This window comes from Macaca fascicularis, chromosome 14 (genome assembly GCF_037993035.2).
Source record: "Macaca fascicularis isolate 582-1 chromosome 14, T2T-MFA8v1.1".
In the NCBI taxonomy this organism is placed as follows: domain Eukaryota; kingdom Metazoa; phylum Chordata; class Mammalia; order Primates; family Cercopithecidae; genus Macaca; species Macaca fascicularis.
In genome coordinates, this window is record NC_088388.1 from 82,757,189 (window position 1) to 82,773,618 (window position 16,430).

At 37.2% G+C, this 16,430-nt stretch overlaps 1 protein-coding gene across 40 annotated transcripts in view; it reads right to left on the reverse strand.

Annotated features, from left to right (window-relative positions):
• Positions 1–16,430, reverse strand: part of DLG2 (discs large MAGUK scaffold protein 2) — a 2,233,585-nt gene that overhangs the window by 319,671 nt on the left and 1,897,484 nt on the right. For all 40 annotated transcript variants that reach the window (XR_012423578.1, XM_045370161.3, XM_065528807.2 and 37 more), the window contains one exon: positions 14,283–14,385. Coding sequence is in view for 39 of the 40 variants with exons in the window: in XM_045370161.3 (XP_045226096.1) it covers positions 14,283–14,385 (103 nt within the window). In the remaining variant the exon portion in view is untranslated. The remainder of the gene's footprint in view (positions 1–14,282; positions 14,386–16,430) is intronic.

Here is a 16,430-nt window from a genome sequence, read left to right on the forward strand (position 1 = left end):
TTCATTCCTTAACTCCCCAGGCCATTACACATTCTCCTGTCAAGCATTTTTTTCTTCTTTAAAATAATACCAATAAGATTTACCTGTATTCCTCTATGGTCTTAGTTTAAGATTTTATTTATATAAGTTTCTCATTAATTTAACTGGCTACTAATAGGGGCAAGAGGAAATTGGGGTCAATGGAGATGAAGAGTATATATGACTTCTCAGTGTACACATTTTAATGTTATTTTGATTTTTGAACACATGTATTATGTTAGTATTAAAAATAAAGTTAATATACCACCAAGCATTCACTCATCAAACAGGCAAATATGTTTTCTCAAAATATGTTTAGCAAACTCATGGAAAGCCTGATAATTCTATGCTCCAGCTAGTTGTTATTTGAATAATAAAATTAATTAGAGTATGATGCTGAAGAAAGAGCACAAGAAATGGACTCAGAGCATCTGGGTGCAAGTTCGGCTCATAGTATTTACTAGTTGTGTGACCTTGAGCAAGTCACTTAACTTCACTGAGCTTTACTTCTCTTATCTATGAAATTAGAAAGATGATAATACTACCAGTCTATTTACCTCTTGCAGTTGTTCTGTAGATTCAATGAGAAACACACGTGAGAGCCCTTTGTAAACTGCAAAGTCTTATACTTGTGCTAGTTAATATTTTATATTTCATTTAGTGTTTCCAAGACTCTATTTTCAAATTCTCAAAGCCACTATTAAGTTCATTAGGAAATATGTTTATTTATTTGCTTAATCTTTTGCTTTCTTGCACCAAACAACCAAAGTAAAACTGAGTGTGTATTTGTCTTTAGTTAATCTTGTCAGCAGAAGTGTCAGAATCATTCTTGGAAGCAAAGAAAATCTGCTCTCATAGAATGGCTATTTTTTCAGCATTGAAGATCAATATTTGGGAGCTCCAGTTAACTAACACAACTCCCAACAGGCATTTCAATGGGGATAAATATACTTTGCTACCCACAGTTCAAAGAGAAACTGCAAGGTATGGTCATTTATTTGGTGCATTTGTTCATTCCACAAATATGTATTGAGTGCCCACTCTGTGCTGGGTGCTCCTCTAGGCACTTCGGACACGGCCGTGAGCAAGACAGACAAAACGTGATGCTCTCATGGAGTTTACATTCTAGTGGAAAAATAACTGAGCTTACAGCTTTTTTCGTTCTAAGAACACAAATACCTTAATCTGAAGAGCATTTCTTGCCTTCTGATAAACAGCTTTTAAACTGTTTTTTGGGCCTGGCGTGGTGGCTCGCGCCTGTAATCCCAGCACTTTGGGAGGCCAAGGCAGGTGGATCACTAAGTCAGGAGACTGAGATCATCCCGGCTAACACGGTGAAACCCTGTCTCTACTAAAAAAATACAAAAAATTAGCTGGGAATGGTGGCGGGTGCCTGTAGTCCCAGGTACTCAGGAGGCTGAGGCAGGAGAATGGCGTGAACCCGGGAGGCAGAGCTTGCAGTGAGCCAAGATCATGCCATTGCTCTTCAGCCGGGGCAACAGAGTGAGACTCTGTCTCAAAAAAAAAAAAAAAAATAGTGTTTTTTGGTGGCAGGATCCTTGCTTCATGTATCCAAGACCAAACATGAAAAACAAATAAAGGTTGCTCTGGGATTGGGCCCAGAGGTCAGGTTGTCTCCTCCTACACTCCCCATCCCTGCTCCTGCCATCCCTCTGCTAGAGCTCAGGACTCTTCAGAGGACAGTTTATTTGAAACTTCCACACAGGGCATTATCTCCACATCAGTTTTGATACTGAAGACATCCTGTAAATGCCTGCATCCCCAGTCTCCCAAGGGTTTTCTCAAGTTCCTTTCCCCCTCTGGGTCTCATTATCTCTCTCTGCACATAATAGCCACATTATAGAGTTTCTGGTGTTTCTGATAATTATGACAATAACGGCAGTTATCACTTATGGAGGACATACTATCTGTCAGGACAGTGCCAGGCATTTTATATGTACTTCATTTAATCGCCAGAGTCATCCTGTGAGATAGGTGTGAATCATCATTTTACAGATAAAGGATGAGATTCCAAGAAGTAATTTCCCAAGGCTACAGAGCTGTTAATGGTGGAGCTGGAATTTGAACTTATCTATCCGATTTCATAGTAGGAATTCTTTTTTTTTTCTTTCTATATTTCAGGCCCATCAGCAGGAAGTAAGGAATTCTTAACTACTGCTGCTTCCCAAACTCTGTGAAGCTCTTTGACCCTCTCAGGGATAGTTCTAAGTATGGTGCAAAGGGCTGATGAGAGCAAAGGGGAGCACAATGCTCACTCAAATATGTGTTGAAGTTTATTATACTAGCTCTCATTTACCGATGGCCTACTCCATTCTGAACATTCTACATCCATTTTCACTAATTCTTCCAGCAACTCTGGAAGGTCAATATGATTATTACTCCTACTTTCTTGATGAAGACTCTCTGGCACAGAGAGGTTGTCACTCACTTGAGGTCTCACAGCTAGTAAGTGGTGAGCCCTCTGCTTGCCTTTATGACAGCTTGGGACCAAACTATTCCTAAAGCCAAACGATTCCTAGAGCCAAGCCCAAGACTCCCACATCCCCCAAAAGAACAACAATTTTAAAAAGAGAAAGACAACATACTCTCCTAGCCTGCATCTGCTCCTAATCCAGGCCCTACTCCAAGCTGCTACTGTCGGACTCTGTTCTCATTTATAACTGGGTGCTAAACTCTCTAACTCCACCAGCATGAACCCTCATAACTCTATTTCTTTGTCTGATAAATTTTGTCCCTCCATGTCCCTCTCCTGGCATCTTTTTCTTTTGGTTTCTCCACACCCATTCCAAACCATTTTATCTGTTTCCTCTTCAACCCTTTTATCACGGCATGAATCTGTTTATATTTTCTTCCTTTTATGAGAAACAGGATGGTGCATGGGTTGTTCTGGAGCCTTTCTGCCTGAGACTGAAACTTTGTTTTTTACTCTACTGTATAGTTGTTTAACCTTGGGAAAACCACTTACGCTTTCTGTGTCTCAGTTTCCTCATCTGTAAAATGAGTAGGGGAATATAACCTATATCATAAGATTTTGCAAAGTTTAAATGAGTTAACACTTGCAGAGATTTTAGAAAGGTGTCAGGCATGTAGTGAGTGCTTCATACATGTGAGTTTTAATTATTCTCTTTCTTATAAACATGTCCCATTCTCTCTCCATCTTTCTTTTTCTCTCATCTATATTTTACTCTGCTTTAGCTACACATTTTTTAAAAACAGAGTTTCTATAAAATAAGTTCATTGTCGTTATTCTTTTTTTTTTTTTTTCAATTTTGTCTACATTTAAATGCCCACTATTGGCCAGACAGTGTACTAAGGAATAAGAAGGAATATAAAGATGAATAAAACATGCTTTTCTGTGAAGGGTTTGTTAGTTTTTTAATTAGTAAATCATGCTTTCCATGTTTTCATGAAATGGATGAATTTATGTATTTATAGGCCAATATTTATGTCTATTGGCTTTATCACCTACATCGCTACCTGAATCTATCTACTTCTCTCTACTATTCTGCCACCACTCTTTATTTTTTATTTTACCTTTTTTGAGACAGGGTCTTGCTCTGTCCCACAAGCTGGACTGCTGTGATGTGATCATAACTCACTGCATCCTTGAACTGCTGCTCTGCCACCACACTTATCCAACCAGCATCATCTCTCAACTAGACTCATGCCTTTCAACTGGTCCTACCCCAGCTTCTTCAGTGCTTTCTGGCCTACTCTCTATTTAGCAGCCAGAGCCATCTTTGTGAACAGCAAATCTGATCTTGCCAGCCTCAGGCCTGAAACCTTTCAAAGGTCCTTTCATTGTTTTCAGGAGAAATAACTGAGTGCTTTACACAGTCCTATGTGATCTGTCTCTGCTTCTCTCTTCTGCCTCCTCTAGAGTTTCTCCCACATTCCCTGGTTTGCTTTTCAGTCCCTCCATTGTACCATCTTCTCTCCTTCAGATATCCTTCACACATCTTTCCCTCCTGAAATAGTCTTCCTCACAACTCCTTTTTCTGCTATGCTTTGACAATGCCTACTCACCCTTCAGATTAAAGAAAGTATTATTCCCGTGGAATGCCTTCTTGACCCTCTACTCTAGGTCAGAGCTTTTGTTTGTCTTCGTTTGCTCTGGTTTAGTATTCTCTGAGTACATTTGAGTACCTAGACTTTAAGATTTTGGATCCAAGTTCTCTTCTTTATCTTGAGCATTCACTTTGTATAATTCATTAGTGTGATTTTACTTGGCTGACTGTAGGTCCATTAGGGAAGGAAGGGGCCATGTCTATTTTGCTCACCATTGTATCTCCAGAGTGCAAGGTAGCATGTCACTCACTGGAATAATTTAATAAATATTAGCCAAATAAAGATTGATTGAATGAATGTTGTCCTGCCACTGCTTAATTTTACCAATGTGCCAGCAATTCTTTATTAATAAAGTAAATTACTTTTAGCAATGGGAACATGATAAATGTGAAGAAGCTGAGAAGAGAATAAGAGATTATCTTGAAACAAAGTGCAATTTGGAATGTTTGTCTTTTAAAGACTTAGGTAATGAGTCTATCAGGAATTCTATGTGAATTAGAAATCTAAAAAGCACATTAAAGATGTATACTTTCTATTTCTTGGGCTTGACTTTCTACCCTAAAGCTGCCACTACTTGTGATTCTGACAGTTCAAGACATCTCCACTATTTCAGCTTTCTGTATCTTTAATGTCCTGAAATTGATTTTTTTATATTAATTTTCTTCAACGTCAAAAAATCTATTTGCAAGCTTAGCAATTACAATTTAATGTATTAAACTGATACGATTTAGGCCACAATGGTTCTATAAACAAAAAGATCATGAACAGTAACTTGTTAATCTTCAAACCCTCAACAAACAATAAATGCTTCTACTTGAATTAAACTTAAAATCATTATTGAATGTTTCAAATCCCATGGTACACAGAGACAGCAAATACACAGATACAGATCTTTCCCCTTCTTCCGAGTGGGTGAAAGATAATTTCTGTGTGTTTAAAATGTTTGGGGAAAAAGGAAACATTTAGAAATTACCTGCTTGTAATAATTGTTATTCGATGGCATGTTTTAATTAGAAGACACAATAAACTAAACTTCATAGAACATCAGCTGGAAAGGGTCTTAAAACTAATCTCTCAAACCACTTTAATTAATGAGCAATGGAATCCATGTTCAGAAAAGTAATATGACTTAGGCATGCTCAATAAAGTTGCAGAGTGAGGGACAGGACGAGAAAAGTGCATCATTACTCATTATTAAATTTGAGGAATGACAAATAGCTATTCAAAGAGATGTGAGGGTAAACTACACTGGGCACCCAGAATACAAAGTGAAGTCAGAAAGTTTTAAAGCCGTCTTGCTTTATAGTCCTTTTTGCATATTTCTGTGGAACATTCTTTTACAGTTCTCTAACACCCTGAAATTCCTTATCAAATTGAAGGATTGTCTAGTGAAGATCTGTGTTCATTTTATAAACTTGTAGAGTCAAGAGTAGTATTAAAACTCTTTATTTCCATGCATTTGATCTGGGTGTTGCTAATGATTGGTGTGAATCTAAGAGGTCTCCTTGTCAAAATGTCTCTAGCACAAGGATTTCTTTGGCTTTTTCCAGCATTAATGAGTGACTGATTTATGTCACTAAATGTCAAGACACCCCTCAAATAATATAAAATCACAAGATGAAACTGTCAAAGACAAATACACTTTATTATGGAATGAAAGTTGTTATGGGGATGGGAACTGTAATCATACAATGAGAGGAGGCTATATCTATTATTAATCTATAATCAGCTTTGTAAATATTTTTAACCCCTTTGATATGAGTTAAAGATGTAGCATTCCCAGGATAGATAATAAGATGAAGAGAGTTTTCTGAGTTAGGAGTTAGGAAGTGATGCCCGCTTTTGTCCTCATTATATTACTCTACGTCAAAAACTGACTTTTGGGCATGGGGAGAGGGGTGCAGTATGATTAATGATTAAGGAATCTGGAAAGGACCTTTCCTGAATGAATCTGCAGACTGTTCAGGAATCATCTTTTTGGTCATATTCTACGATGCTATGTGTTAGATGGAGGTTGGGGAGGAAACAAAGGCAACTAGGAGAAGGCTATTAAAAGGATGCAATGAGTGAAGAGACTTCCTGGGAAATGTCTAGTTGCGGGCAGATGCATTTTGCTGTTAGTAGAATGTGTATGTGTGTGGGAGAGAGTTGTGGAAAAAGAAATGTCTAAGCAATAAAAATCTAGAGTCATGTAAAGTTTTTTTAAGTTTCTTTCCTAATATTTCAGTAAAAATTAGGATATAACTAGATTAATTAGAACAGAATTAATGTAACATATGAGGTGAAATTTAATATTTGGCAATAAGGAATATCACTAAAGCTATAAAGATAAGCTAATTGATAACAGATAAATGAATGGATAAGCAGCTGCTGGCTGGCTGGATAAAGGGTATGCACAAATAAGTTAGGATTGAAAAGAGAAAAAGTGTAATATATTTGAACTATTTGTTGAAAAAATAACTATTTCCAGATCTGTGGTTATTTTAAAAATTAACAATAGTTGCCTACACTTATACTAATGCTGTCATGTATACATCATTCAGTTGTGATGCAGGAACAATAACAATTAACAACAGTAACATGCTAGAAATGAAAGTGATGCCGTATGCATGACAAAGTGGTGAGGCTCCCTCAGAAATTTTTTGACCCCTTTATGTCCATTTGATTATAATAATCTCATTGGATTCCATTCCTTGGGCTATTAAAGCCACTCCCCATCATGAACTACTATAGTAAATTTTAAAAATCAAGGAAATTACTAACTGCTCAGCTAGTCTCAGCTTTAACAGCTGTACCAATTTTAAAATATTAAATGGCTTTCCTATCTAGATGCTGAACTTTAGTTCCTCCATCTGTGAAATGAGTAAACTTGACAAGATGATATTTAAGGATTCCTAAAACTTTTAATTTCTATTTATAGTGATTCTAGTTAAACTACATAGAATCTATCAAGTTTAATAGGTTGTGCATTCATTTCTCCTTATGTATTAAAAATGCAAAGAAAAGACATAATATTAGTGACAAAACTTTCAAGTAATGAAATTTATGCTTCTATCTCACCTGAGCTGGAATTTGCACTAGAAAACTGGTCTTGTCTACTCCAAGTCTTGTATGGTACTCTCTGTTCTGAAAGCTTATCTTAAATGTTCTCTGATGATTCTGAGGCAATTTCTGATCAAGATCCACAGCTGGACTTTAAAAATCTTTCCTGGGTATTTGCGATGCAGTTACATGAGTTGGGAAAGTGTTTCAACATGCCACAGCTGCTCATTCATATGCATAAGCCTACATAGATGCTGATTTAAAGAAAGAAATATGTCTTGCATTGTAAGTATGTTTCTTGGATGGTGTATGTACTTTCACTTCTGAGAACCTTCAGGTACAGAAGATGTCTATATTTTTCAGGGGATAAACTGTATATTCGTGTCAAGCTTTCATTGTGTCTTTGACCCCATAGAGAAATGCACCATGGTGTCCAACTGTGGTTTAAGCTCTGTGACAGCGGTTACCGCAAATAACATCAGAGTTTCACTTATTGCTGAAAAGAAGAAATAGTTTTCCTTCTGAATTAGCCTCACAATTTAAAAGGAGTTAAATAGATTATTTACATGAGTTTTTGCATTAAAGTGAAGTAAGCTATTCAAATTTAATAGTGAAAGCTTAATGACTTTCCCTTGGTTCACAGAGGCCTCTGTGAGGATAGGAATCAATGTTACTTCATCCCAGCTCCCTGCTTCTAGGCTCACTTGCTGAAGAGGTCATAACTAAAGGCAATGAAGCCTGAATAGGTTCATTGTTTCACTAGCTGAGGAGTTCTAGCAAGACTTACGAATTTGCTTGACATTGGTATTTAGATGGCCAGGTTAGACAAAGTAGAGTTGAATGGCACATAAAATTCTTAGATCTCCTGCTGTTTGACCTATCCCTACTAAAACCACTGAGCCATGACCAATCATTGGGTGACACATGCCAGAAATCAAATCTAGTGGTGCAGCCTCATGTGACTTTACCCAGTTCTCCAGGTAGAGGGAGTCCAACCTAACAGTGACAAGTGACAATTTTTACAGGTCTCCAAGTGTGTTAGGGCAATGCCTCACAAACTCCAATGTGCATACAAGTTATCTGGGGAATCTTGATAAAATGCAGCTTCTGATTCAGTCGAGTTGGGTTAAGACCTGAGATCTTAAAATTCTAAGAAGGCTCTCATTTAATATCTGTGCTTTTGGTCTGTAGACAACATTTGGTAGAACAAAACTCTAGAATAATTCATTTCTTCCTTCAGATGCCTGCATAGATTACTCCCTCATTTCTTTTAGATCTTTGTTCAAATATCACCTCATTAGCACGGCTTTCCTTGCCCACTACATATTTCTCTGTCACTATCATCTTTCCCCTGCTTCTTCTTTCTTTATACTGCTCATCACCATCTGACACATTTTACATTTATTTGAGAGGGCCTTTTTTTGGTTCACTGTTTTGTTATTTCCTTATAACATGGACTGAGGCATAATAAGTATCCAGAAAAAAATACCTATTGATTGAATGAATGTATAAATGAATAAATGAACCACGTAGTCACTCTGCCACAATTCCATAAACCAGACTACACTTATGAGTCTCCAGGCAATTATGAACTCTGCTCTTTGGGATTTTCTTTTAACTCAAGTACCTTATTAAAGAATAAAGGGTGGATGAAATCAGGTCCCTTCACTATCTACCAAAGTTCCTGATCACTGGTAAGGACTGTACCGTCCACGACTTCTTTTCTACCTGCAGGCCATTCTGAAACCCTTGCAGTCTCTCCAACAATGTCCTGAGAGGTCATATTAAAGGTAAAGGAATTTGTGGTTCTCATAGGGACCACTTGGCTCTTAATCAACTCCATTGTGAGCTTTATCCAATACTAGCTAATGCCTACCTACTTCTCCAAGTGAATATCTGGTGGCTTATTATTTCAAACCTAATCAGTTATCTCACAATAAATGTAGATATTATTAGAAAGAAGGCAGCCAATACAGATCAGATTTGCCCTGATCTAACTTGGGGAAATGTTGTGTTATCTTGTTTGAAAAATGTATAATTAGGTTGTAATCAATGCCCTTTTTATTCATCAATGGTGTCAAAGTTGAGTTTCAGAACTTGAAAAAAAAATGTTAGTGCTTTAATTATCTTGTCTTTGTGCTATATTACAAAAACAACAGCTGTAGATTTTCTGCAATGCAGGGGAAAGGGAGTTTATCTACTAGGGTTGCTAAAGGTTTTGTAACTGAAAACAAAAAGGGACCATCTAAAAACTGTGTCAACACCAAATGTCCAAACCAGGGATTCAGTTACCATCTCTGCATCTAATGTAAAAACCCCATGTCATTCCTTCAATATTTACTCAGCAAACATTTCTTAAGCACCTACTATTAATATATGTCAACACACTGAAAACATTATATTGCATTTAAATAAGAGCAGACCCATTCAGTAACTCATTAATAAACTATAGTCAAATTCATATTGCATGGATTAACACAAGATAGAAAATGAGTGGCAGAAGGGTCCCTGCTGTCTAGGAGCTCACTTGAGTGGAGAGGTGTGCAAACTGTGATAATGGGTACATCAGGTGTTTACATACAGTTTTGGGGAACTCAGATTAAGAATCACTCAATGCTGACTAAACAGATTAAAGATGGCTTTGCAGTGGAATTGACATCTGAGGGCTCTCAAGATGAGTAGGAATCCTGCAGGTGGAAAGGGAGAAAGGCAGTTCTGGGTAGAGGAATCCACAGAGCAAAGGCACAGTTCAGGAGCAAGTGTAAGAGCAGAGAGCAGTCCTCTGTAGCAGGGGGACAATGAAAAAGGCTGATACTGTGGGTGGTGGAGGGGTGAGTGTGGAATGGAGCACGGAAGTTGGCTGGGAATATATTGTGAAGGGCAAGGAGTTTGTGCACAGGCATTTTGGTGTCATATCTCTTAGAAAGATAATTCTGAAATCAAAGGGGAAGGTGTCTGGGAAGGGTAAAGAAAGGGAAGGGGTACCTATGGGTGCACATGTGTATAAGGCATTATATTTCCTTGTGTGAAGTGGCATTACAGTAACTTCACTAACTGGGTATAGGTAATTAAAGGTTTACAATAATTAACTTTGCATAGTGCTTAAATGGAATTATTATTGAAGTATAACATATGTAATCCTCTTGAAAGAAAGAAAAACAATTTCATTATTTTCCTCTTCTTATGAATGTAATACATGTTAATTTCAAAGTAAGTGCATGATAAAATTGAATTTTAAAAGATAGCAAAAATGAATCACAATCACACCACCAGAGAAAAACATCATATATGACTCTTCAAACTGGTGTTAATTCTACTACCATAAACCAGACACTGAATAAGATTGAGGATGGATAGAGTAATATGGACAACTGGAGACAAGCTCATTTTAAGCAGAAGTGAGTATAATTGTGATCTTGCTTTGTGAAGTGAAACTTGCCAAATATGACATTTATTGCTACATTATGGTAATTATAAATTTTATAAATTATTTATAATTATCACAAAAATATGCTAAGCAGTACGAGGAGCACAATTGGAAATAGTTTTATACTTTGCAATACACATTTCTTTAGCAATTCCTTTATGTCTTTGAAGCAAAAATGAAAAGCGCAAGTAGTGAAAATGGAGAATCCCTTCAACCTTTAATTACCTTCAAGTGATAACTCAAGTACTGAGAAATGGTAGGCTTGTATCCATTAGTTCAGAAACTCTTTAAGAAATGCCAAGTATGACACCAGAGATAGAGCTATCAGTGAACAAAATATAGGTATGGTGTCTGCAATGCATGGAACTCACAATTTTGTAGTTTAGCAAGATATTCTTTCTCCCTCCACTCCTGAATAGAAATTTCACCCATTTTTCAAGGTCTGGCTCCATTTCCACATTTCCATGGTGCACTCTTGCACTGTCCTGACCCCTTCAGGCTTATCCTTTCTCTGACATTCCATAATTCTTAGAAACGCTGCCATTAGGATCATTCAATTTGATCATATGTTACCAGGAACTATACTCTATTAAATGTATAAAAATCTCTTTTCCCCAATAAGATTTAAAAAATCCTTGAAGATAAAGACTATGCTTATTACTTGGGGTTACGGGTAGATTTTTCTGAGCATCTGACAATACTGAGAAATACATTTAGGAAATTTTTGATAAAACATTTGATTATGACTGAACAGTGTATTTACTGAAAGCCTAATTCTTGACCATACTAAAAGAAATGTCAATAAAATCTTCTCTCAGCACTGTCTTAAGGGTTGAATGACTCACAATATGGGTGCAGATAAAGGAGACCTGCTGAGAATTTCCTAACGGAATCTCATGATGCACTCTTCATTTCATTTGTTATTTTAAAGGTAAATTGTTTAATACTTCCTAAAACTGTTGTACAATTTAAACGTCTCTAAACAGCTATTCGATTAATTTTGCATTGAAAACTGCAGTTAAATTAAGGCTCAGTTACACATAAAGTTTGGATAGGACAGGAAAAAAATCTGATTGCTTGATGTTGCCATTACCACATTTCCAACTAATTTAAAGCTGCGACAAACTAGTATACAGTTAGGCTATTAAAACAGATAAGTCATTCTGTGAATCCAATCTGTACTTTGGCATTTTGCAAAAAGCTTGTTGTTATTTGCAGGTTTCTTTACAAACACTTTAAAAATCAATTTATATGATTTATAGGACGTGCTTTGAACAAGCATTTTGATAAACTACAGAATAATATCCAAATTAAACCTATTGCTTAAAGGAAACCAAGATGTAAGGAGGCTCCAGTAGAAAGATGAAGATTTACATTGATAGAACAGGGACATGTTTGTCCTTTTCTGTAAACTTTAAAGCTTGAAATCATTATCAAGAGCTTCTAATTGCTGTATCCATGGTTCTAAACATCTTATTGTCTGCAGAATTGTTTGAGATGAGATTTTTCAGAAACAGGAAAACAGGGACATTTATGCTACATGTCAGGTAATGGTGAAGGGCATACAGTTTGAGACTGAAAAAAACCAGCTATTAAGAAAATGCAACATTCTCATGAAAAAGTTCTTACTCTATATGAAGTAGAATTTGTTAATCAAATGGTGCTAGCATATATCTTTTTTCAGATTTATTTATTTATTTATTTATTTATTTATTTTGAGACTGAGTCTGGCTCTGTCGCCCAGGCTGGAGTGCGGTGGCCGGATCTCAGCTCACTGCAAGCTCCGCCTCCCGGGTTCACGCCATTCTCCTGCCTCAGCCTCCCGAGTAGCTGGGACCACAGGCGCCCGCCACTTCGCCCGGCTAGTTTTTTGTATTTTTTAGTAGAGACGGAGTTTCACCGTGTTAGCCAGGATGGTCTCGATCTCCTGACCTCGTGATCCGCCCGTCTTGGCCTCCCAAAGTGCTGGGATTACAGGCTTGAGCCACCGCGCCCGGCCTTTTTTCAGTTTTATAATGGGTGTGTGTGTGTGTGTGTGTGTGTGTGTGTGTGTATGTGTGTGTATATATATATATATATATATATTTTTTTGAGACGGAGTCTTGCTCTGTGGCCCACTGGAGTGCAGTGGCACAGTCTTGGCTCACTGCAAACTCCACTTCCTAGGTTCACACCATTTTCCTGCCTCAGCCTCCCAAGTAGCTGGGACTACAGGTGCTCGCCACCATGCCCGGCTAATTTTTTGTATTTTTAGTAGAGATGGGGTTTCACCATGTTAGCCAGGATGGTCCTGATCTCCTGACCTTGTGATCTGCCCGCCTTGACCTCCCAAAGTGCTGGGATTACAGGTGTGAGCCACTGTGCCCGGCCTATAATGGATACTTTTTAAAACATTTATTCCTGCTAAAATACAAGTCTACTAATATTTAACAAATAGAAAGACTTTTCAAAACTATCTGAGAAGAGAATGTTTCCTTGGTGTTGTCATCATCCATCTGTGACCATCGCAAATCCCCTCTTCCCCACTCTCTGGCCATATCTGGCCTAGGCCACATAAAAGAAAACATTTATTAAAACTTTGGAATAAATTAATTGCAAATTCTAATTCTCAAGCCAGGTACAACTGAAAGTAACATGTCAAAACATGCATGGAAGAAAATATTTTCTCTATTCATGGGCAGAGCATGTGATTGGCCACCATTAATAAGATCTAAGCTGTCATAGGCAAGACACAAACTTCAGGCTTCCAAACAACAATAGACCCATTGATACTAACAAATCATCACTTGAAAAGGAGCTCCTAATACTCATACGCACAGAGGCTCTTCCTTGATGACATCTTGTAGTCTTATGTTCAGCTGTTTAACACTCCTCTTTGCTAGCCATGTGGACCAAAAGCAATGCACTTCATTTCTTGAAGACAGTAGCCATACTCCTCTTATTTTTTTTTTAATAACAAGATCTGACCTATAATTGTGTGCTTACATTAAGTACATTTCATTTCCAAAGGAGCAACCTATACATGCATGTTCTAAGAAATCAACCATACAATAAGTAACATACCAGTTGTCTCATTGAGTCTCATTTTAAACACAGAAACAGACGTTTAAATAAACCAAAGAGCAGGGCATGGATAATCCAATTTAGGATATCTCATCAAGTTTAAGTTGGCTAATCCAATTTATATAATCTCACCGAGTCTCATGGTTTACAGTGATTTATTTCAAACAAGGGATATTGTAGGAGTAAAGGTAAAGAGAATCCCAATCAAGAACCTCCAAAAGCCATGTTAGTGTTAATGAGAATTAAGTTGATGTCATGAGGAGAGAATATGGTCTACTGGTCTATTTCTGTAGATGAAATCTCTCCCCTTTGCTTCTTAAGTCTTAACTGTTTTTACAGCATTCATTGGTGACCGAAAGTGTGTACCAGATAAGAATATAAATGAAATAAAGCTGATGCTGGTTGCTATTTATTTGAATTCATATTTTCATAGGCCTTTCTAACTGCCTGATATTTTCCTGGAAGATTAGAGATAACAAAGCCATGGTTCATGTTCTTTGGATATGAACCATCAATTTTTCTCTATAGGTAGGTTTAAAAAACACTAATGATGGTGACTCTAGTTAATATAAATGATTAGTAATGAGGGTACAGATCCACACAGAGACATATCAGAACATTATTAGTTTGAGTTCTGACTGACCTTCAGGTTGATATTGTGCTATAATCGTCACTGTCTGTCCAGCCCCCTTTAGTGCAGCAGCTGCCTGTTCGTGGGATGCACCACGGAGGTCAATGCCATTCACCTGAAAGAAAGGAAGCCAGAGAATTTTGGTATTTCATAAGGCATATTATTCTGATAGAAGAAAAACGTTTCCCCCAAACCAGGCTGTCTAACATTGTATCACATGCCTCAGAAACTCCTTGTATCCTACTTAGGTGTTTATGGACTTTCATGGTCTTAATCACTTTTAGTTAGGAGAGACATTAAATTTCATCTTGTGGTGTTTGTGCCATGGTCTGACTAGGTTGGAAACATTTTTATCTATCCATGTTCTAGTGTATGCATTTAATATGCCTCTGTGAGCTTCCTAGATTTCTAGGGTAAATAGGCATAAATACGAGCCTTCAAAATTAGAGGGAAAACAGGATGATAGAGACACATGTAATGTAATAGACAAATATATGCTGAAAGATTAAAACATTCAGATGAGATTCTGGGGACATGGTATAAAATGGGGCCAGCTGGTTGCAAAATCCCTCTCTTTGGTCAGTTGCCTAGCCTTGTCATCCTGAGCCTGGTGAGACAGCCCTAAGCCTTGTTTTAAAATATACTTGACTGTCCTATTTCTCATATACAATTCCAGAATGGATTCTGACAGAAATGAAATAAAGGGTGCTCGGAGTTTATTTAGCTATTGCTAACTCCCATTTTAGGTCCTATACCGAAAGAGAAACAGAACATCTTAAAAGTTCCAAATTCTGCCAGGGTGAAAATCATTCTTAAGTCAAATTTAATAAGAAGCAAATGCTAAAATTTTTCTTGAATCAATTCAGTCTAAGTCAATACAATGTAATTAATAAGTGCTCTCCAATGACAGAGTTCTCTGTCTGCCCCAGAAGAGGGACATTGACTGGAGCACAAAGGGAGACAAGATAAACCCCCAATAAGTTTTTCTGATGAACACACAGTAGGTATGGTTTTCTAACCTACAAAAAACTAGCTTTTTGCAGGATAGCAGAATTCTGCTTCCTTTTGTTCATGGGGCAGGTTGACATGGGCTATGAAAGAAGAATAAAAGAACTGATTAGCTTATATACATTCAAAATATATAATTGTATTTTGCTTTTCATCAGTCCTATTTGACAATGACATTGGGTGGTAGATGGGGCTTACTACTTTGTTTCCCCATCAGGTCTGGGACATCTATATGCTTAAATTCCACATCCTCATCCTCACATAATAACTTTGTTAACATCTCCTTATTCTCTTTGGTAATTTTCCTTGCCTCATCCGTGGCTTTCTAGTGTGGTGAACTCCTTGCAGAAAGCATTGATTACATGGTAACATTGGGGAGTCCACTGAGCTAGGCCTGATCTGGTTGTGCCACTCTCTTCTGACTGACTGCCATACTACTTCTCTGAGCCTCAATTTTTCTCCTCTCTAGGAGGGAAGGGACTGTTAGGCTGTATGAGTCTAAAGTCCCCTTAAACTATAAAATTCCAGATCTATTCCTTGGTAGATACAGTCACTTCAGAGACTGTCTAGGCTATTGATGAGTCAGAAGTATGACTCTGCCGGCCAGAAGAGACAGGAAAGGCAATTTGATCCAGGCTACTACCTACAGGAGGCTGAATTCCACAAACTTCACATGCCAAATAATGTATTCTGTCAAACAGTTAAGGTTAACTTTTTATAAAAGAATAATATGTGATCATGGCAAATGCATTCTGTTTCAGAAATGTTTAAAAGGAAGAGGTAAAAGTCCCCTCACCATCTCCATTTCTAGAGGTAACCACTTTAGTGTATACTTTTTTCTTTTATGATTCATCTAATATTTCTTTAATCATAATTCTAGTTCCATAGGTTTTCATGTTATGGCAATTTGTACCCGAGTTTAATGACAGAAAAGGCAACAATTTCTAAATTGGTGGTAAACATTTCTTTACAATTTTTAATGTAACACCATTTATTAAAATAGGCAAACTATAAGATGAAAATGAAGGCAACAGAAAAGCTCAACTTTTCACAACCAACAAAATTAGCACAACCTAAGAAATAATTTAGAAAAAAGTGTTGTTAAAAAGACATAACATTAAGTATACATATGTAACAAACCTGCACGTTATG